Below are 23,478 nucleotides of genomic sequence, written 5' to 3'. Positions count from 1 at the left end.
TAAATTATCAAGATTAACATTGATGAAATGTATTTTTATTCCTGTCTGTAGGAACTTGTCATGGCATCCTGCCTTGGAAACTCAAAGTAAAATGTATATACCACACTCTCATGCCTTTATTGATTTAAATAATGACTTCACTGCTGGTAAGTCATAGAAACGTTAAATACCATCCTAAAAATAATTATCACTAAGTGTCAATGTCATGTGTTGCAACTTCCTTCAGTAATTATATGATTTTGCTACTTCTGATTTGGGTTTTCTAATTACTTAATTTTAATATCTACAATTTGAAAATTCTGGGTTTTAAAAAACAACTTTTAAAATATTCTTATAGCATTTTCTACTTCTTGATGATAATTGTAACTACTGCTTGCTCTGAATGATGTTGTGTTCACCTTTAAGCTGTTGTTTCCTCCTCTTCACAATGCTGTACTCTAGTATTCATGGCAACTGCATCAGGGCTGCAATTTTTCACCTTGAGTCTGGAAATAGGTAGTTAGATTCAGCAGAATGTTTTTAAGACTGGACTTAGATTTTTTTTCAGGATTTCATTGACTTCATTCTATATTGTTGTAGTTAGTTCTATCACTGATAGAACTGTGTTCTTCCTTTATTATGTTGGCTTATTTTATCAGTGCAATTCAGTTACCACCATGCATCTATTTATCACTTATATACCTGGCTCATATTTCCAAGCACATTTAAATATTGTGAAAAACTTAATTTCTTCACTCACTCAATTAATTCTGAAGTGCTTTATCTTCTGCCAGATGTGCAATGTACATCAATTCATATATGGTAATTTTGGAAAGAGGGCTTATCTTTTTCCTGTTTAGTTGCATGGGAATGAGAGGAACGAGTCCATAAATTTAATTAAGATGCTTATAAATGTTGGGGATTAAGTTAATTGCTTTAGCATGCAGTCAAACTTTAATATTCAGTTCTGGCACATTGCTGTGTGATGCTGTGTAAATTCCAACTGGAAAATTAAATATATGGTTGCTTACCATAATCAGTGTCATGTAATAGCCAGTTCTAACACACTGAGCTCTAGAAGCCTTTTGGAATTCTGTTTTAGTGGCATAAGCAGCATAGATGAGCATTCCAGGTAGCATTTTAAGTTGAGTACATAGAAGTCTAAACTCAGAGGTGACTAAAGGAAAGAAGTCTAAGATTCTTACATTGACCAGTCCCAGACTGATCAGTTTTTCAAGGTTTTTGACAGCTGCCAGACTAAAGAATGTTCCAAGAGTTTCAGTTAGTGCTGCTGCTATGTGGAAGCTCCTCTATTAAATAGAAATGAGAGTCAGGAGCTTTGTGTGGGTAGTGCTGGGAGCTTTTATGGATTCACATCTATTTTTATATCTCAAGATGTGAGTAGAAGCTCCTGTGAAGCTCTTCCCATAAAGATCCTGACTTTTACTTGCTTGTAGCAGCAAGGCTGTGACACCTTGGGCTGAGGTACTACATTAGGGTGTTATGTTTAGTGCTCTGGGAAGTATTATGTTACAAGAACCTGGGGAAAATTGTAAGGAAAATAATTCATTCTAACAAGAAAACTAGAGAAAATATTACAGTATTATTTTTTTAAGTAATGTTTTACTTCTAAGGTGGGAATGATTTTTTTTTTACTGTCCCTATGAAGATGGGAGTAGCTGGGAATGAGACATATGTTGCTGAAAAATAGTATCAGTATATCTGATAGTTCATGACTGATGTGTTTTTCCAAGAGTGCTTCCTGCCAAAATGAAAAGTCACCAGTTGTCTAGTCCTGCCTGCACATTTCTGGCAGTTCCCTGACATCAGCTCTAGTAACTGCTTGGAGCTGGGGCTGCTGAGGAGCACAGTTCATTGTCACTGCAGTTATTAAGTTGATCCAACTCTCCATGCAGGATTGTCAGAGCCAATGTGAGCACAGGGGAAAGGCTGACTCCTTTTAGTAGCAGCAGCTACTGGGCTGCCTTTAACCAAGCATGAAATTGTACCTTGACTCTCACTGTGCCTCTTCCAAAAAATACCTGTGCAGTGTTCTCAGCACGTCTGCTCTAATTTGTGTGTGTACAGAGCTGGCCAAGTGACTCACAGGCAGCCATCAAAGTAGTCAGGTGATAGAAATTAGGGGAAAAAAAGGGGCAAAACAACAGAAGCTGTAGGTGTGTGCAGCACTGGTGGGACTGTGGTGGGAAGTGCTTGGGGCAGCAGGGCAGAGGCAGTGGTGGCTTAGCAGAGTGTTCTCCATGGAGCCTGGCACTGCTGGGCTCACAGGAGCTGCTGAGCAGGAGAGCATTGCTGTGACTCAGTACTCACCCACACAGCCATTCTTCAGTGGGAACAAAGCCTCGTTAACAACGGGGCCTGGTGCACATTAGAATAGTATTAATTAAAAGGGAGGCATTGACAAGATGCAGGGGAATAATCTGCCTGCTGAAATCATGTGGCCCAAAACACTTAATAATCACGGGATTTTATGCTGCTGTGGGACTTTTGGACTGAAATATTCAGGCTGTTTACTCACAGGCAATGCTACTATTAATGATTATAAGGATATAATTGCATCTCAATTGGATGCAGTGATTTATGTTTACAGATAGATAACCAGGACATGCCATTTTACTTGTTCTTCATGTTTTTTGCAGGTATTTTTAAATGTTTTTCTAATATTCTGCAATATTTTGGGGCTCTTTGTACTCTGTAACAGATGCAGCCAATTTGATGATTTTTGGCTGGGCTATTTTTGGCAACTCTATCATTATAAACAGCTTAGGAGATTTAAAGTGTGCTTGACATAAAAAGAAATCCTCTCTGGGCTGAGAAGCTTTTTGCTAGTTTATTGCCTAACCCGTTTTCAACCTGCTGATATTAAACACTCAGAGCAGAGCTTTTAATTGCCACACTTCTCATGCTCTGGGTGAAATGAAGTTGAATTGTTATGATTTCATTATATGAGAACTTGCTCATAAAGATGTGTTTAATCCCTGACAGTACTTCATGAAAGGCTAACAGTGTAAGAATTTTATAATCCAAAAATCCTCTAACCACAACAAAGATAATACTAATCTTTCTTGGTGAGAGATAAACTGGGCTGTTTCAGAGAGTATGCTGCTGCTGTTTTTAAAGAAAGCATCCTCATGCAAAAGTCTCAGATCCCTATAATTATTAATTCAGTAAGAAATTCTGAGTTAGGTCAGGAATTTCATAAAAACTGTGCAAAAATTTGCAGTATAAAACCTTTACCAGAGGGTCTGTATGTGGCTAACAGATAAACTAAATACCAAACTTTCAAGTGTCTTTTGCATGCACATGAAGCATGTGTTGCTGCAGGGAGGAGTATCTGCTTCACAGGGTGGCTGAGTTGGGATGTCAGGAAATGTTCTGGTCAGGCAGCCTGCCATCCGTGTACAGTCACTGCCACAATGACAGTGTCACTCTTGCTACATGCACTGGGGCTGCAAGACAGGAGCAAATGTGGTGGCCCTTGTTGGAGCAGGGCTGCTGGGTGTGTAGTAATTCATACTCACACTTGTCATTAGTTCTTTTTCACAGCTGGCTTAGGAAAATAATCCTGAAGCTAATAATAATAGGCTTGTCTGAACAGGTTAACATCAGGTGTGTTTTATAAAGCAAACAGTCCAGGTGAGCATTTCCAAAGCAGGATCCTCAAGTAAGAGGCCTGTCTTAGAAATGTTGCTTTTGAAATTTTGAGGATAGTGATTATTTTGCTGTGTCATTTATTTTTCTAATTAGGCAACTTCATTGCTTTTATTGTAAACATCCTAAAATGTCACATGTTCACTTAGGGCTAATGCTTTCTAAACTTAGGGGGGAAAAAACCAGGATTATTAAACCACAGATTTGTTTGCATTCAGAGATACAAGTATTCTACCAAGAAGCCAGGTCTAACAAACACTTTTAAAGTGCTCAAATGTGTGGTACAAGCTGCCTTGGACTGTGAATCCCACTGTAACTTCACACTGTACATCTGTCAATGTATCCTTGAATGCTATGGAGAATAGCTGATGTATTAAATACTCTGTGTGTCACTTGGTTATGTGATTCCACGGTTTGGAAGTGCTGCTTTTACAACTGATCTCATGTGGAACACTAGAATGTATTGTGTATAATTGGAGATATTTCTGGAACTGTTTACATAAAATGAAGGAAAAATCATAAATTTGGGTTTGGGAAAACGAAAGTGGAAGAATCATTAGTCAGAAACAGCTTGCTGTAAGCTAATTGCTAGTCTCTTTACTGATTTCTGGTGGTTAATTTTCTTATGTTGTTTTGCTTTGGGAATTTAGAAACCTAATGTACCAGAACGTTCACAATGTGTTTTCTTTTTGATTCCCACTTAGTTTAAATGTATAAATGTCGGTAGTTTTCTTCTTGAAAACCAATCACTCAAATCACAAGTGATATTTCAGTTGTAGTCATTTAAACCTGAAGATAGGACAATGCTCTATCTCAGATTCTCTGGTCACATTTTCAGTGGGTTTCCTCTTCATAGGAGCTGGTAGTCTCTCTGCAGCTCATATTACCAGCAGAGCTGATTTTCTGCAGTAAATCTGCATTTATTCACTATGAAAATACCTGGCAAACAAAGTATCTGGTGGGATTTTAAAACTTGGGTGGGGTATGGGGACTGTGTGTATATATTTGAAGTCAAGTTGTTCTCTCTGGTTCTGTCCCCTCCCTTACATTTCTCCCAGAGCAGATATTCAGTAAAGCCATGCCACTATGTCATTCCTTAAGCAGGTATAATTTTTTAAATTTCTTAACTGTTTTAGCAGAGCTTATCTCCGAGTTTACAGTAAATAATGGAAGCAAAAAATGTATCATATAAGATAGGATATATTTCAGAGGACTTTAGTCTGTAAAGTTTTGTTTGTTTTTCATTAGTTCTACTCTTTACATGTTTGTTATCTCTAATTAAAAATGCTCTGGGTGATATGATCTCCTGTCCCCCCCATTCCTCCACTTGTTCCTTCCCAGTGTCCAATACCACAGGAAGTTCCAGCTCATGAAATCAAAAAAGAGCTGGAATTAGCTGCATCTCCTCCTGCTGCTGGGGCTGGGCTGCTTTTGCCAATGACTTCTTACTTGCAGCTTTCCTTGCAGAGAGAACCAAAGGATGGGCAGAGATCATTAGAGAAAAGAAAGAGCTTTAGGTTTAACTTTTTTCCTAATCTTTCTAAAGAACCCCATAATCTCTGCTATCTGCTTTAGCAGTTTTAGTTTTAAAATTGCTATTATGAAGTGTCTCAAAAGATATTCCTTTTGCAATTTTTAATTATATACTGGGTAGTTATATACACTAGGGAGTTGTATTGTATTTTTATGGGAATCAATAACTTAATACAGGTGAGAAGTAAATTGGTTCTGCCCCAAATAACATTTTGTTGAGAAAATATGAAATGTGGAAATGGGCTCTGAAAGCCCTCTTGAGGGTCATTGTTTTCTGTTCCTTGAAACAATGTTGTTGCCCATATTCTGAAAATAAAAAGCATTTTCTTCTGAAAGCTCATGCTAACAACCAAAGGGTAGTCTCACCTGCTCTGTGTATTCAGCAGCATAAATCTAAAGCATAAATCTAATTTAAAGTTTTCCAGTTAAGCCAAGCTTTTAAATTAATATATCTTGATTTCTTCTATAGTAATTTTTAATAATGAAGGGATTGTAGTGCTTAGTTATGTTGTTCATCATTGTTTATCATCTGGTTTACTAACAGTTCCAGTAAATACTTACTACATTTTGAAAGAGCTGTTTGAACAGAATAAATTCACAATCTCTTCTTATAAGTGCATATCTTAAAAATTTACCAGGACAAATTAGCTTGTTTGGAACATATGAAGTCCTTGTGTTTTGCTAAAGTTTTTCAGAGTAGGAAGTTACCATATCATTTAATTAGCACCAAAAATTCCTGTAGATGTACTCCATGTGCCCTAGGACAGTACTAATGCCAGCTTGACAAATCTGAATACCACATGTAGATGGTTTCTCTACCTGAATGAAAAACTTATGAACAGGAGCATGAAACTTGTAAGATTTTGTTTTCTATTTCCATGTAGTAAAGAAATAAAGCTGACTGTATCTAACTTCTTTGTGTAAAATTAGCTTTTTGCATACTAGAAGTATTGTACAACTAAAATTGTGTGGTTACAACTAAATAGTTTGTAAATTATGTTTGGTTTTAAATACTTTTTTCCCCTACCAGTGTTCAGTCTGTAATGTAAATAGAGGAAAGTTATCTTTTATTTTGCTTTGGGTTTTAGGGCATTTAATGATTTTAATACAGTTATTACATTAACATTCTGTCAACACACTGCAAAGCAGAGATTTTTAATTCAGCACATTATTTACATATAGATAAAGCAGGCACATTTATCTCCAAATGTAACTCCTGGTTAGGCAATATGCAGAGAACAGGGGTGTCCCTGTTCTTCCACACTGGTGAAAACATTTTTAGGTATGTTTGTAGTGTACACATAAATGTTCTAATTGGGTACTGCCATGGTGATAGTGTTTGTAATAAAGGCACTTTCTCCCTCTCCTTTATTAACTTAAACTTCTGAAGTAAATGTGAAATCAAGCACTAACTTAATGTTCTTGTACCCTGGTGGCTTCTCAAAACAGTCAGATGCTGGGGGGTTTTATTCTGAAATAAAGCCCTCTGACATTAAACAGAAAGGTCAAATCAGTCATTAGTGAAATGAATGCTCCCTCTAAAAATAGTACAATTTTTATAACACTCAAAAGTGACAGAAAATAACAAGGGTAATCAGAAGTGAACTTGGAGCAGGTTCTGTTCAGTTAGGTTTTATTGCAATTTCTAGTTCTAGTAAGTAAAATCAGGGGAAATAGGGTGAGACTGTAATACTGTGTGTTTTATTTACTGTTGATTAAAAGATTCATTGAAACTAGCCAGTTTGAAACACAGGTTTCAGAAACATCAGCTGGGGTGCTGTTGTTGCTGTTTCCCTTATGAGCTCTTGCTGCCTTTCTCAACCAGCCACAGCCAGGGGTTATGGAACCCTTCCCTTCCATTGTGCCTCTGCACCATGGCCAGTGTTTGTGTGCTCAGCTGGGAGCAGGGGGCCAAGGGAACAGGGAGGGGAAAGGAGGTGGGGAGGAAATCCGGACTGAAGGCAGGAAATGTAGTTGGAGATGGTGAGGAGCAAACCTGGATGAATTTCTGCAAAAAGAGGATGTTCATTTCTGATGGACTTGAAGTTCTTAGAGTAGGACTGACCATAAGACTGAGTTGAGAGGAGTCTAGGACTGGCTGTGTGAGAAAAACTGTGGGATATGGATCAGAGCTGGACCTGCTGTTGGGTGTAGAGGTGGTGGTTGGAAACTGCCTATATGTTTATTTCTGCAGCAAAAAGATTGGCAGGAAAAGTAGAAATGATTTCATGTTTAAGGTATTCAAATGTTGTCCTGTGTTTGAATCTGTCTTTTTAATGGATTTCCTTTGTCATGACCCATAAGCTGTTGCAATTACCACAGAATGGCTTGGGTTAGAAGGTATCTTAAATCTCATCCAGTTACAACCCCCTACCCTGGGCAGGGATATCTCCCAGCTATCAGGGATGGGGCAGCCACAGCTTCTCTGGGCACCCTGTGCCAGTGCCTCCCCACCCTCGCAGGAATAACTTCTTTGTTACTTCTAACCTAAACCTGCTCTCGTTCAGCTTAAGACCATTCCCCTTGTCCTATCTCTGCATATTCTTGTCGAAGACCATTCCCCAGCTCTCTTTATGTCCTGGAAGGAGCTTTAAAGTTTCTCCTCTAGACTGAACAGCCCCAGCTCCCAGCCCATCTCCACAGGAGAGGTGCTCCTGCCCTTGGATCAGTTTGGTTGCCCTAATCCAGGTGCTGGGTTCTCAGTATCTGCTTATCTTCAGTGCAGGTCTCTGTTACAAGCCCCGTGGCACAAATGCTGTGCTCTTGCTGCCCGAGATGGGCCCCTGTAGACAGTAGTGGTTTGGTAAAGCTCCTTTAGATACATTACACAGTCACTGCCAGAAATGTAGCTAGCTCAAGATGGGATATGCTGTGTTCAAATGACAGTTTTAGTGTTTGTGGCTGTGTCTGGGGTAACTTGGACATTGATACAGGGTAGTTCTAAATGCACTAAATAAACTCAATGCAGTCTAGCTAGTCAAGTTTTATGTTGCTTTGGGGGGAGGTTTTTCAGTCTTCAGTGGGCTGTATGTTGATACAGTGTCAAAATTCCCTGATCCTATCAAATGAAGATGGATGGAAGTGCTGTTGTTCCTCTGTAACAAGCTTTAGATTATTGGAGCTAGGAGCACAGTACTTGAGTAGCTTCCCTTTTAGAGGCAGAAACATGCTAATAATCTTTCTTTTTTTTTTGTAAGAATGAATGCTGAATTCAGTATTTACACATATATATATATGTATATAAACTGCTGATCAGATGTAGCAGAGCTTGGATAGCAGCTTCTTCATACTAAGCCAGTTAAATTAAATTATAGCCAAATTCACTCACCAACTCACTTTTTAGGGTAAGTTGTGAGAAAAATGCTAATACACAGTGGTTTTGTGTTGCAGCATTATCAGATACCTTCTGTATTAAGTGTCTGGTTTATATTTTAGTTGATTTTCAGTATTGTAGATCTGAAGTGCTGGGTAACCTCCATGCTTCCTTATCGTATTCCCAAGCTGTTGAATTTTGTTGATGAATATTCCAATTACTTATGTTGTATTTATGTTAATCACTGGCTGTTAAATCCAAAATAGGAAAGCATATTTAAATGTGAACACACTTTACTTTGCATTTCTTTAAGAGAAAGGTTTCCTCTCAGGCAGTGTTGCTTTTTTACTTCTGTCCATTCACCTAGGCCATAGGTGCTACATCTCAGGAAATCTGCCTGAATCTGACATCAAGATCTTCCCCTATCCCAACTATCAAGTATTTTCCTTATCATTGCTGCACCATGTCACAAATTAAGAATGCAAGAAATGCCCTGCAGGCTTAGTCTAGTGGTCCATCCAACTAGCTTAATATTCTTTCCCTGGCAGCAGCAGCAGAAAAGTGGATTTTTTTCCTGTTTCTGTTTCATACTTCCATTTGTATATCTATAGAATCTACATTTACCCTAGGGCTCTTAAGGGTACCCCCTTGCCTGTTGTTTTTAGCATTCCTTCATGTACCTGTTGTCTAGTAAAACCATCACCTATGTATTCTGTAAATAGTTGCTTGTTGAGCTCCAGATTAGTTGATTGAATAACCTCAGGTTGTATCTCTCACTGTACTGTTGTTAGGTTTATAAGAATTTGAACAGCCCTCAATGCTTTGTGTGTACTTTTTAAACTTAGAGATCTTTCTGGAATAGAGTCTGTTTCTTACAGCTGAAATTGAAACCTGAACTGCCTCCTGAAGGCAGTGTGCAGCATATCTACAGACAAGTGACTTTTTCTGAGCCTATGGAATATAATAGGCATTCTTTGTAGGAAAAAGAGGCTGAGTTTTCTTGATATAGCCAGAAGCAAAACAGAAATGTTGCAGCTTTCAACATGATTAGTGTTTTGTAATATAGAAAGTATAGAAAAGAACTGTATATGTCTTCATTGTTGTGTAACGTCAGTACTGACCATACAGATATTAATGCATTTGTTGGCTCCATCTGTTCTCCTGCAGCTCTTATTCATGAATTTAGTAACAATAGGCATGGAAAGCAGTAACAGTGAGGTGGGAGATATGTCGTGGACACCATTCCTTTGGAAAGGAAATACTTGCAAGGATTCTTTGCTTTGGCTGTTAGGTATTTATAAAGTGCACAGATTCTTACTTGTTTCTTCTCTGAGATGCTCTTGGAGTCAAAAACTTATGTAATCAATCCAGAAAGAATCATAAAGTAAGGTAGGTTGAAAGTAACATTTGGGAATTAACTGATCTAGAGCACTGTTCCAGACAGGACTTGGTTTTTCTTACACGTTTCTTTCACAATCTTGGGAGAAAGCACTTGTCATTCTGAACTATATAAATTTGTGAATAGCTATTTATTGTGTCTAAATTGCATCACCTTTTTATACTGCTGTTGCAAAGAAATGGTTTTGTTTTGCTTGGTTTGAAATCTCTGGCATTCTTGATCAAAATGGAAAATTACTTGTAAATATTAACAATTTGATTTGGTTTCAGTGCAAGAGACTATGCGTGAGCATTTCGAACATGTAGCTTCTAAGAAGGCTTAGGGATAAAAAGGAGGAGGACAGTTGGCAGTAAGGTACCAGTGGAATTGGTTCCAGTGGGCTCTAGAGCTAGAGGTGGTGTTGCTGTACCTGTGTTAAGTTGTCCTATGGGAAATCACAGCTTGTTTCTGTAATGCAGGAGCAGTGTGGCACCAGCTCCTCCACACTATTTTTAGATTATCTGCTCTCTTAGCCTGCCTTTGCACTTTGCCAGTGCAGTGTGACATTACAGCAGCCTTGGAACTGCTGTGCTGTGTTGGTTCATTCATTCTATATAATGTTATGTTCCTGGAGTTAGGGAAAAGGAGACAGAGGAATACACGGAGAGGAACAGAGAGCAAAAGTAATTCACTGACTTTAAAGAGAAGCTGGCTTGGGGGAGGGAATTCAGTGCAAAACAGGAATGTTGCTGAATGTAATTGTCTTTAAGCTGCTGGAAAGTCAGTGCAGGGTCCTGCACCCAGGCAGGAACAACCCCAGCCCCAGCACAGGCTGGGGGTGACCTGCAGCAGCTCTGACAAGGGCGTGGGGATCCTAGGGGACAGCAGCCTGTCCGTGGCCAGCACCGTGTCCTTGTGACCCTAAGGCCAATGGGATCCTGGGGGGGCTTTAGGAAGAGCACTGGAGCAGGTCAGGAGGTGACTCTGCCCCTCTACTCAGGCCTGGTGATCAGGATCAGGGTCACCTGGAGTGCTGTGCCCAGCTCTGGGCTCCTCAGTACCAGAGATACGGAGCTCCTGGAGCCAAGGGTGACAAAGGTGATGGAGGGACTGGAATGTCTCTGCTGAGGAAAGGCTGAGGGAGCTGGGGCAAGTTCTAGCATGGTGACATTGGGTGAGTTATGTCTGCTGTTGGCAGCTGTGGCACTTTGTCTCAGTCTGGGACAGAGTCCCAAAATATGTATAAACAGCATTGCCAGAGGGAGTGCTGAGTTAGTGCTCGCCAGGATCTCCCCTTGCACCGCGGGCTGGCAGAGGATTGACTCAGCAGTGCAGCTGGGAGCTGAGCTCTGCAGGGTGAGCTGGAGTCACACGCGTGCTGGGGAGAGGTTACAGGGCACAGAATGGCTGGGGGGGACAGCCAGCCTGCCCCGGCCAGGGAGTGAGTGCTCCTCCTGTGCTGGGCGTGTCAGCAGAACACTGCACAGCCTGTTGTAGCATAGCCTGTGTGCAGCACAGCCCCGAGCTCGTGGCAAATTTCAGTACCAAGTACAGTAAGGACCCTACTTGAAATAATTATTTAAACCTCAAAAACATTTTTTTAAAAATATAGTGGCATTTTGGCCTGTAGGAAAATTAGTTGAGGCTTCTGTTATTTCATGTTTCTTTCTCCTCCTGTGAACGTATTGGATTTTTGAATATTTTTCTGGCTTATATCTGATAGTAATCAACAGTATTGCACAAGCTTCCTTCTAGATGCAAATTTAATATTGGAAAGTATATATAAGCTTTCTAACTTCCATTTATGCTGTCTTCAGATTATTTTCATTACTTTTGTCTCACCTTCAAGAAGTCCTTAAGTGTCACTGTAATTCATTCAGTGAAACACACACTATCATGCTTTTCATGTGTATGCTGTAAAGGAAATGGACATTTCAGATATTCCAAGGAATAAAATTAAATGGTAGAGCTTTTAAGCTGTGGGGGGAGAGAAGTGTATAAGGAAAATCTTTGGGGTTTTTTTGGGGGGGTTGTTTGGGTTTTGCTTGTTAGGGGAGGCTTCTAGTTTTATGGTTGTTAGTTGTTGCTGTTTTGGTTTTTTTTTTTCCCTGGAAGATAATATCTCTTATTGTGCCATTTAAAATTCCCTGTACAGCCGTCTACCTGCTTATTCAGTAAAACACCTCAGGGTAAAGCATTAATATTCCCTTTTCTTTTATTTTTCTTCTTCCTGCAAAATAACCATTGTGTTCTAGCTCAAAGAATGCAGTTGAAATTGCAGGGAGGGAGGAGGCAAAAAGAAAACAAGTGTTTAAATCTAAAAGATTAGTTTTCTTAAATCTGTATTTCTTAATACTGGACTTAATTTCTTAATTTTTTTTTATTCCTCAACCTCCACTTTTTATTTAATAACAGCTTTTTCTTCCCATTTTCGTAATTTGGTGACTTTTCTAAGAGGGGTAAATAAGCTCCTCTTTAGGCCTTGCCAGATAAATCCTTTGAAGCTCTATTTTGCACTGTTTTCATGTTTGAGGGAATTTTAGTGTATAGGAAGCCAGAAATATTTTTCCATCTACTTTTCTTCTCCTGCCAATAGTGTATCTGTTGCTTAATTCAACATATCCCAAATAAAAGGCTAATTGATATTTATTTATACAGAAGAGTACAAGACATAAAAATAGTTTCAAGGGCTGTGTTTTTAGTCTTTCTTACATTATATTCTAGTGATATATTAAGTATTTATAACATCTAAAATATAGGTAATATTTTTAAAATTATATATATTTACTAAGTGATCAAATATTCTTGTGTGTAGTCTACTATTAAATATCTCATTTCTCTTATATTTTTCTTGCAGATTTGTTCCTTACCACGTCACCAAATGCCAAAACCATTCAGTTTGAGACGTGGGTAAATAAGGTAAGAGAGGAAACACAACCATTCTATTGAAACACAGACAAGTTATAAACCCCAAAGAGCCATCTTCTGACTGATCAGTTTGTTTTATGCTTGCTGTCTGAAAGATTTTTTTTCTTTTTTTTTTTTTAAGTAAGCTTTGTTAGATACATGACTCCAGGTCTTAGGTAAGATTTTCTGGGCCCGAGGTTCACAATGTCACTTCTCACAGTTAAAATAGATGTGCAAGTTACATTTGAGGAAATCTCAAGTCCTGTGTTAACTAAATATCATAACTCAAATTCAGGCTTAAGGAGTAATAGATCAATGGATTAATATTTATTTATTGATTTATTGAGATTCTGCTTTTGTATTGTCTGACCTGGCCAGGGGTATCCCTTGTACCTTGTTACCCAAAAAGACTATAGCTATAAGTTAACTTTTTAGTGATAATACAAAGTGCTTATTGGGATGAGTTTTTGAGGATTTGCTGAAAATGAATCCATCATATCACAGTGAATCACTGTAGAAGAGAGTCCTGTCTGAAATAACCTGGCCATCTTCTCTCAAGCAAGAGTAATGAAAGCAGTGAGTCATGAGTGCTGTATTTACAGCTTTAGGTACACTTTAAAAACAATGGTTATTGAGTGTTTGTAAGGTGTTTTTTTCTGTTAGTGGGGTTTCTTTTAATTTCCTTATCAGTTTTGGGCTTGTATTCTAAATATAATGCTGCATTATACATTTTGTATGAATGGATTTGCTTATCTTTAGAAAGAAAGAATTCTGTTCTTTGGAATCAATCAACCCAGGAAAATAGGTCATACATGTAAAATGCTTGGACATGTTTATGAAACTACAAATACCTACCTTAACTGATCCATTAAAAGCTGTTAAACTGCTTTTTGTAGAAAAAAGTAATTCTCTTCATTGATGCACTAAAAAATGCTTTTTAAATATTTGTCTATACAAGGTATGCTTTTTAGGGCCAACTGAGGGCCTCTTCTATTTCACTGTATGGAAATGCATGAGTTTTAATTTTTCTCATCAGAATCATTATAAATGATATATCAAGCTAAAGATACATAGTCAGGCATGCAGTGCAGACAGTGCTAACTGTGTGCAGGGTTGCATTGAAGCCTACAAACTGAAGATGACACGAGTCCTGTTGGATATGGGTAACTCTGCTCCATTGCCAAGCCTTTGGCTCTGTGCCTCGCTGGGCATTTGTGTGCAGAGCACTGAGCCTGACTGATGGCAGTGATGGGGAAGGGGGCCTTGGCCTTGGGACATGGCTGCAAAAACTTAAAATGGGTTTGTGCCAGCTGTGATGCAGTTCTGTGATAAACAATGATCCAGCCTTGTCATCTTTCTGATGGTAAAATGGACTATTGTTTTCTGTAGGCCTAGATTTTAATAAAGGATAAGTAAAACAAATTCTAAGCCAGACCTAGTAGAAAATCAATTTATTTCCTAATTACAAGGCAAATGAGGACCCTGTTTTTAATTTTTATGCAGGTGTGTTGTTCTATATTACATACATCTATAAAATTGCATGTTAATATGCAAAAATGCACAGTGGTATTCATAATCACTTAATTGTCATTTAGATAATGTTGCTGAAATAATCCAATCTCTTCCTCACAGCATAGAAAATATATGGAAATTGTATCTGAATATTACTGTTGATGGATTTCCACAAGACTCCAGGAAGATTAGAAATATAAAAAGCCAGTCCCAATTTTTGAAGAGTGCAGTTTTTCCTGTAGCTGACATGTCTCTCTCTTATCTGCTAAAGCCCTTTATTAGTGATCTGTATTTTCTTTGGTTCAAAAGTCAGTTTTTTATCACTTACTCTGCAATTCAGTCTTTCCATCATCTTTGTCCTGTTTGCTAGGATGGGAACTTCTCCAAAGTTGGAAGGAGTAAGGAAATGCCCAGTGGTGCCAAAGTTGTTGGGCAGTCTGTGTTTGCAGATTTTGGTGAGTTTTCTTCTTTTACACTGCCCTGAGTGTTGCTTCCTCATGTTTTGGTTAGCTGCTTTACACTGGAGAACAAATAAAGGTGTTTAGCTCTAAATGAAGTTTTTACATTTCTCTTGCTTTTTCTCTTGATGTGTTATGTTTATTTGTAAATCTTGAAATATCTGGGATTAATTATTACCATATTCAGCTCTGGTTATCCCAGTACATTCTGCCTCATGTGTCTAATTTCTGTTGCTTTGAGGTGTGATACAACACTAAACTTAATTTTATCAGACATGTATTTAATTTGTCATTATTTTAATACTTTTCCTCAAATCTTGTTCAGAAAACATTAACTGATTAAATGTTTCTAAATTCTTCACTTGTGTGAACTAATAAAGACTAAATGAAATAAAATTATTTGAATAAAAATTGCTGGAAGATGGTAAAATCTTAATGGTTGTAATTGAAAATTCTGGAAGGCTTTTGGACAGGAGAAAAATTTAATTTATATGTAAATCTATTTTTGCAAGGGCTAGTGAAAGCCTATATTTTTCTATTAGAATGTACCTTTCCAGTCAATTGTGTCTTATCAGTGTTTTTGTCATGTTACAGAGAATGGGGCATGTTGGTGTTGTAGTGCAAAAATTACTATTTTTCTGTGCACTAAAATAACAATTTTCCAACCAGAGGCAAAGTGTTGCAGGCCTGACTCTGCTGACATAATTGACTGTAAATAACTTGTTAAAAAAATAATTTACTGTATTTATACAACACACTTGTTACAGTGAGGCTGTCTTTAAATGTTGTCAAACACTAGCCTTGTTTCAACGTTTTGTTGAAAAACTTATTTTAAAGAAAATGACGATTTTTAAACTTGTTAGACCCAGAGTGTGTCTCGCTTGCTCTGTGCTGCCACTTACAAGTGTTTTGAGGCTGACATGTGAGTTCAAGACACCTCTGCTGGATGGGTAATGGTCCTTAGATCACATCTACAGGCAGTGAAGTCAGGTAGAACCTGAACTGTGCCCCAGCTCTTCTGTGAAATGTTTGCCCCATTTTCTAAAATCTTTGACAAAGTTTTAATAAAATATTTTACTATTTATCTTCAAGTTTGAATACTTATCTATATAATATATGAAGGAAAGAATAGACTAATACAGTTTTTGCAGTTAAAAAAATTAAATATGCTGGGTCTTTTGTAATCATTTTCTAAGCTGATGTTCTGAATAATGTGTCTTAATAGGTACTAAATAGAATTTTTTAAAGTTTTTAACAATGGCAATGCGAAAAGCTATCTTAATGTAGGATAATTTTATCTCTATGTTAGGTAGCTAATGAGCCCAAATGATAAATCATAATCATAGAAATTTATAGTAATTAATGGAATTGTAGTAAATCCTGGGATATCTTTGCAAAGAGCAATGGAACTGTTCCAATGTTAAAGTTGAAATTTGGAATGTGTGGCTAAATGGAGCATGCAGTGCTATGGCAGGGCAGTGGCCCAGGGTCTGCTGGGTGAGTTCCACCACCCCTGTTTAATGCCCTGCACTGCTGATTATCCTCAGGTTCATTTGTTCTGCACCAAAGGGGCAGAGTCTCCCATGATGAGTGTGCTGCTCTGCCCCAGTGACTGCATTACCCACTGTGCTGTGCTTACCCTCAGGTACCTCACACACTGCCTTGGAGCACACAGCTGAGCTGGAGTTCAAGACAATGCTGTACTAGACATGTATTGTCAGACTTGAACCTCTCCTGCTTTCACTTTTCCATTTCAGAAATGACAATTACAATTGTTGTAAGTCAAAGGAAGTTCAGGTATGATGGTTTGCAGTTTGGAATAATTTGGCTATCTGTAATGGGGCCTGATTGCACAGCAAATCAAAATACCACAGTGAAATGGAAAATGAGATGTGTTAGAAGATTGTGCTGCCTTCTACCTTGGCAGGTTTTGCCAAGCTGTGCATGAGGCAGAATGTGCTGTGCACTCCCAGTGTCTCTGCCACAGCATCCTCCTCTTGGCACTGGGACACAGCCCCTGGCATTAGAAACGTTCAAAATCCAGGCACAAGCCTCTGACATTCTTACTTCTGGGTTGCCTGCCTCTATTTTTCTTCCCCTTCCTTGACATTTTCTGTACCTCACAGATGATGTGCCAGCTTTGCCATTTGCTAAAGGTCTCCGAGGGTTCTGTATCTCTGTGCTTTCACTCTGCCACATCTCACCAATTAACCTTGTGCACGTTGGACTCTGCAGCGGTGTCAGGTGCAGATGTGAGCTTGGGGCTGTGCCCCTTGGGCTGCTGCCTTCCCTCTCACACCCACCTTTCTGCTTGTGCCCTCTGCACTCCTGCAGTGCCAGATTCTGATTCATTGATCACACCTGCCTCTTAACAAAATAAGCAGTTTCAAAAGGTCACTTTGTCTAGCATTCTTTCCTGCTTCTGAAAATTTAATTTGAAGTACCCTTTCCAGCTATGAGTGTTTACCAGTCATTTGAAAAAAAGGAGGGAGCTTTGTGGAAGATGCTGAGAACTTCCAAAAGCAACTAATTTAGGGTAAATTTCCTTTCTTAAACTAAGCAGGTTGAACAACAGCTATCCAGTATAAATTATTTGGATAAGTGGAGTTGGAAAAACCAGCAATTAGGTGACTCATGAGAAACTGTCACACATGTTGGTATAATCTTAGTACCAAGTGTTCCTGAAGTACTGCAAAAATAAAGATTTTTTTTTCATTAAAAAATATGCAAACGTATGTTTGTATGCATATGAAAGTCCAGTACATTTTTTAAAAGTGTGTGTATCTTTTAATAGAAAATTACATAGAAGGATGTGTGTATATCAATAAATTTATGGTAATGGAGTAGACCTTACACTTCATGGCTAAGTTGGAACCTCTGTAATAAGTAGCACTCCCCCCTGTTACATGATAGCAGTGATTTGTACATAAATCTGACCAAAGGACAGGGAACAATTGACAAATTTGTATTGCCCTTTTAAAAATAAATCAGAAATGCTTTTTGACATCTATTACAAATGGCATTTCAATTGATTAAGGTGAGCAGAGTTGGGCACTGGAGAATCCTGCACTTATTTAGCTGCCACAGTGCTCCAAACAAGTGAGAGCTCTTCATTATTACTTTTTCTATTCTTCTCATGTCACTATGGTAATTGCAGTGCAGTGGTTGCTATAGCAAAAATGATTAATCCTGTGCTGTTGTTATCTGTGAGCCAGCAGAGGAGTTTTATAAGATCTGCTTGTACTGTCTTTAGAGGAAATCATAGATGTTGTCTAGAATCCTGAAAAAATGCTTGCAAGTATATAGAGAGTTTTATTAATTGTCACTTAAATTACTAGGAAAACGTTGTGTTTTTAAAGAAATTGAAGGATTTCCGTGGGACAATCAGAAAATGAGCGATTTTTTTAAGCATTAGAGGAATGTGAACCGTATTTTGGACACAATAACATGCTATTTTCTCATTAATTTAACAATTAATGACATGTTTTTGAAGCAGTGAGTCAGAAATGATTAGCACAGGATACTGTGCTGAATATATGATCCATTAATTCATTTCTGTAGGAAACTGGTGTCATAATTGCTATTTAACTGTGATTGGTTCAGTTGGATAGACGGATTGATAGATCATCCTTTGGTATCTGAGTCTGAAAAGTTTGATTTATCAGTCATTGATTTTGCTTAGTTAAGGCAAAGAACTTTGTTTTGGCCTGTATTTACAGGAGAGTAAAAATAGCTTTTTGAAATCAAACTTGATCATTATATCCTCCTAAGTAAATATAATACAACTCTTTGTTTCTCTAGCACTTAGCCAACTGAGTCCTTAATTTTTTAGGTTGTTTGATTTAGTTTAGTTTATTTGATTGCTTAGCTGCTGCTCTTTTCTGTAATTTAAGAAGTTTGTGTACACCCCTACTCTGCATACTTGCTTGCTTTTTAAACAAACATGGGTTGGGTTTGTTAAAGTTCCATCAAAGTCTTTTAGAGACCTGAACTTATTTTTTTTCTCATATTTAAGATCCAGTTATCCAACTAATAATCCTAAGAGAATCCTCTCTGCTCTCCCCCCTACCAAGTCATTTCATGTATGTTAACTACTTGTATGACATGTAGTAGTAATTATCACTTTCCTTGTAGGAAATGATAGCTCATTATTGCCAGTTAATTATGTTTAAGCAGGATAACATAGTGCCTAACCTTTAGGGGGTTTTCAACCTTTCATGGCACTGTGCCAAATGCATTTTGTTGAAAGATTTTCTTTTTTAAAGTAGATCTTAATTATCCTGCAAAGCTGAATATACTTTTAATGCACTGCTTTTCTGCCTGCAGTTGTGTTTTGATTTTATATCTTTTAATTTTTATCTGTCAACTTCATTCTAACATCTGAATTTCTTTTTTTCCCTCTGAATTTTGCATCCTCAGATGCAGTGGCAGTGTATCAAAGGGAAATTTTAATGGTACATTTTGGTAAATAATCCCCTGAGAAAACCATTTTCCTTTGAGCACTGTGTTGTGAAAGTATTTAGTGCTCCTGTCGTCAGTGAAAGGATTCTCTAAAAACTTTACTTAAGGTGCAGGGTGACAATACTGTGTGTAAAAAAAAAAAAAAAATGCTCTGCATATGAGGAAAGCTGGGTTTACTATGATCAGTTTGGGTGAAAAAGGTATGGAAGTTAATGGAAATGAAGCTTTTCAAGAGACTTTAGATATGGAGGAGATTCTTTTAGTACCAGATGCACTTCTGAAACAGCAGTGTAGAGAGACAGACCAAGTTAATTGACACTTGGATTTTGAGTCTGTCAAAGTGTATTTAGGAGCTAAGTCTTTGTTAATTTGTAACCAGTAATGCTCTTTGTTGTTACCTCAATGTTTTAAATGTAGTTCCTAAACAGTGTTGATTTCTGAGAGAGGAAAATCAGGTTCCCATATATTTTGCCAAGGTCTTTCACACCTGCTGACAAATGCTAGTGTCTCCTGGGATAAAGAATTGCTCTTGCTTCATATTAATTTTTGTCAAAGGGGCTTGTAAATTAACAACTTTGTTTTCTTTCCAACAATAAAATTGGTGGAGTGCTGCATGTGTCACTTGTTTATCTGTTCCTTGTTGAACAACTTCATCAGAGGTTAGAGTTTTTCTTTGGCACTGTTCATGGTTGGTACAAGAGGTGAGGTTGAGCTGACCCAGAGCAGTTACACCAGGGGCTTGCCTGGATTTCTGTTATCCCTCCCTTTGGCAGCACCTGGGGCTTTGTTGCCATGGGAGCTTTGAACATGTGGAGCATCAGAGATCTCCAAATGTACAGAGCCAGGCTTGGGAGTTTGTTTCAATATGAAACAGGTGAAACAAGCAGCTTTCAGCAGAAACTACCAGAGGAGTTGCAGTGATGATTTTATTGTATTTTATTTGATGCAGTTTCTTTTCCCTGCTTGGATCCCAGTCAGTCCTGGAATTTCCATCTGAGGCAGAAGGCTGCACTGTTGGCTCTGGTGCAGCCTGGGAGTCTCACTGTGCAGTTTGCTGGCACGCTGTGTTTAAGTGCTTCTATGCAGTGGAGCTGTGAATATGGATTCTTTGGAAGGACTTAAAATCAGAATTGATTTAGTGTGAAGGAGAGGGTTATGAGGATTTCTTTAATGTTCTCAGAACTTTGAATCATCTGTAAGAGCTCTTTGCATCTGTTTTTTGAAGTTATGATTCACATTTGGTAAAGGCAGCTGACATTGATTGTTTTAATAATGTGTAATTATCTTAGTAATTTATTATAACTGCCTCTGTCATGACCATCTCACTGAGCACCTAAAGGCACAGAGTGACAAAAGAATTCTAATGATTTAATTACTTGAGAAGATAAATTTAAGATAATCATCTTTCAAACAAACCTTTATTTTATTTGAATGTCAAACTTAGTTGTACTTATTGTAGGCTTCTTGCCTGCCCCAGAAGGGTATTGCTACAGTACAACCCTAACAGGGCTTTTTTCTCCTTTATTCTCTTATTGTTCTTCAGAACTGTAAATTGAAGACTCATGAGAGAGGATACTAAGAACTGGGCAAAGATAAGAGGGAGAGATGTTTGAATGAGAATTTTGTGGTTTATGATGGTTCTTTGTTTTTATGCTCAGAATTATGAAAGCTGACTTTTTTAGCCTGTGTAGTTAACATATTTTCATGTCATTGAATAGTTAAGGTTAGAAAGGACCTCTACAGATCATCAAATCTGACTCCCAAGTTGCCAGAAAACAGTTTCTTTTTCAGTTTAACAGAACTATAATAAGTTACTATGATCAGTCTATGATCTCAGAATAACCCCCAAAAGTTGATTCCATTTTTGTTTTTAAAGGAGCAGAAGTAAAATTACACTGCAGCAGAAGTACAGCGCATTTAAATTAAAAAGGTTTAGATCATACACCCACCAAAAGCTGTCTTGCTCTTCTTAGCTACAACTTTCTCTTGCTGTATTATGGAACAGTTTTGGAGTGAGCAATCACAGAACTTGTCATTTCTCCAGGTGCCATTTTCTTTTCAGAGCCCATGTTGGAAAGTACCTTGCACAGGCATAAATCTAATGATCCTTGGACCTGGTTGCAAAAGAGCATTTTTGTGACACCTTTTTCTATGTGTCTAGAGGATTTTGAACATTGGGATGGAGTGTCTTTTGTCTAGGTTTACTCGTGCTAAGTAAATTGCAAGTGTGTTTGCTTTACAAGCACCTCTCTGATAGCTCTGGGTTTGGGAGGAAGTTTCTTGTGTGGAACTCCTTTGACCATTTGCTATTTGTGAATTCAGTTTAAAATGTGTTTTCAGACTGCAGTGCCTTGGTATTGCTTATGGAGCATCTAACAATTCTGATAACATTATGTTGTGTTTAATCTAATTGACAAGGGTTTTTTTGCTCTCTCCTATTCAAATTTATGTTTAGAATAGATTGAAAATACTTGAGCTGGTTTTTTTAGCAAGTGTGAACATTCAGGATCGATGTTAAAGCTCAGCAGTGTCTCTCACACAGCCCCTGTGCAAGGTGTGCCCCCAGGGAGCTGCACAGGCTTTGGGGTGCTGGGATTGGGCTGCCAGCCCTTGGCAGGGTGGTGGAGAGAAGGCTCTGAGTCCGTGGCTTGTGGTTGAAATACAGCAAACAGGCAGTTGTAAGGAATGATTCTCACATGATTCCTGGATGGAATAAGACTTCTAATTTTGTCTTTACATATTTAGACATAAGTACAGGTTTGCAGGTGATGAGTACGTGGGACTGTTCTTTTTCTAGCCCTTTCCACTGCCTACAGAACTTGATCTTTATTAACCATGGAGTTATGCTGTGTCACTGTCAGGCCACAATGGTGTGGAGAGAACTTGCTCACTAACTGTTGAGTTCTTGTTGATCTGTCAAAGGTGCTCCAAGCTGAGTGGTGCTAGCACAGGACATTTGGAGTCTGGAGTGTTTTGTCACACCTACTGCTGTAAATGACATTGAAATTACAAACAAGATTTCCACCAGTTTGGAACGAGATTTCATTTTTAAATGAAAGTGACAGAAAAGTAGGATACCCCAGCAACTGAGTGAAGATTACAGGTCTGCAGAAATTCCTAGGTAGACTAGGCTGAAGGAGATGATTATAGATATGTTATGCCAGGTATTTTTCATAAATACTTGAAACCAGCATAGGTGTGATGGGTTCATCCAGCCATTGTCACCAATGCATGTTTTGTCACTTGTGAATGCCTAATTGCACTGATCAACTGCACAAATGGTACTCCTTTGAATTTCTGCCATCCTTTGTGGAGAAATTTAATTTCAAGATCAGAGTTTAAAACTGAAGGATGTTTATTTACATTGAGATTGAAACCAGACATGAAGATAGGAAGTGCTTCTTGGGTCCAAGGTGAATTTGTTGTGAGTTAAAGCTCTTAAGTTAGCAACTGCTGGGGATGCTTTTTGTGTGGTCTTCAAGGTCAGTAGTTTGCATTCCAGCAGGTGCTTCCAAGATAGAATCATGTGAAGATGAAGAAGGAAATATTTTCTTTCAAAACTGGAAAAGCTGCTCTATCGATTCTTTGGTTTCACAGTGTCTTTGAAAAAGCTTCAGAAATGCAGGGAACGTTTTATTTCTGATTATAAAAGATGGATCTGTACATTGTAAGATGTGCTTTAGAAATAAAAACTGGAAAAGAAATAAGATGAAATATTATGATAGAGATGAAGAATGTTGGGCTTTTCGTCTTTGCTCCTTTTCTGTAATACAGTATTTGACTAATTGTGGGTTTCCTTAAACTATTTTGCTCCGACTCAGAAGATATTCTTGTTTCATTGATGTCCTATTTCCAGCTACATACTCAATGCTGGAGCTTTACCTGAAGCTTTTAAGTTTAACATTTGTTCTCTCTGCTCTAAGTCTCAATTTAATGTTTTTATATCTCATCTTTGTGATCTTTAAATTCAGCTGAGCACGGAGTGTAGAAGAGGAAAATAAAAACCAAACAAACAAAATCCAAACAAACCAGTCCAGTGTCCATAGGATGGATATCTCCATCTGAGAAACTTTTGTGAGGTGGATACAACATTAATTTGAGCTATGTCAGATAAATAATGGCCTCTCATCTTGTTTTCTGGGTCTTTTTTTTCAAAACTATGCTGTAAATTTTCAATAAATTTTTCTCCTATCTTGAACTTTATTTTTTAACTGCTGGATTCTTAAATCTCTGTTACACAGAATTGAAAAGAAGTTGCAACTGAA

The 23,478-nt window shown here is 38.0% G+C and overlaps 1 protein-coding gene across 1 annotated transcript in view; it reads left to right on the top strand.

Moving 5' to 3' along the window:
- ITFG1 (integrin alpha FG-GAP repeat containing 1) overlaps positions 1-23,478 on the top strand; it is a 70,819-nt gene that overhangs the window by 9,656 nt on the left and 37,685 nt on the right. Inside the window, exons 6-8 of the mRNA XM_014882487.2 lie at positions 52-146; positions 12,733-12,794; positions 14,665-14,749. Coding sequence (XP_014737973.1) covers positions 52-146; positions 12,733-12,794; positions 14,665-14,749 — 242 coding nt within the window. The remainder of the gene's footprint in view (positions 1-51; positions 147-12,732; positions 12,795-14,664; positions 14,750-23,478) is intronic.

The sequence above is a fragment of the Sturnus vulgaris genome, chromosome 12, assembly GCF_052056855.1.
Source record: "Sturnus vulgaris isolate bStuVul1 chromosome 12, bStuVul1.hap1, whole genome shotgun sequence".
Taxonomy (NCBI): domain Eukaryota; kingdom Metazoa; phylum Chordata; class Aves; order Passeriformes; family Sturnidae; genus Sturnus; species Sturnus vulgaris.
Note: the sequence above shows the minus strand (reverse complement) of the source record. Positions and strands in the feature narration are given on the sequence as shown.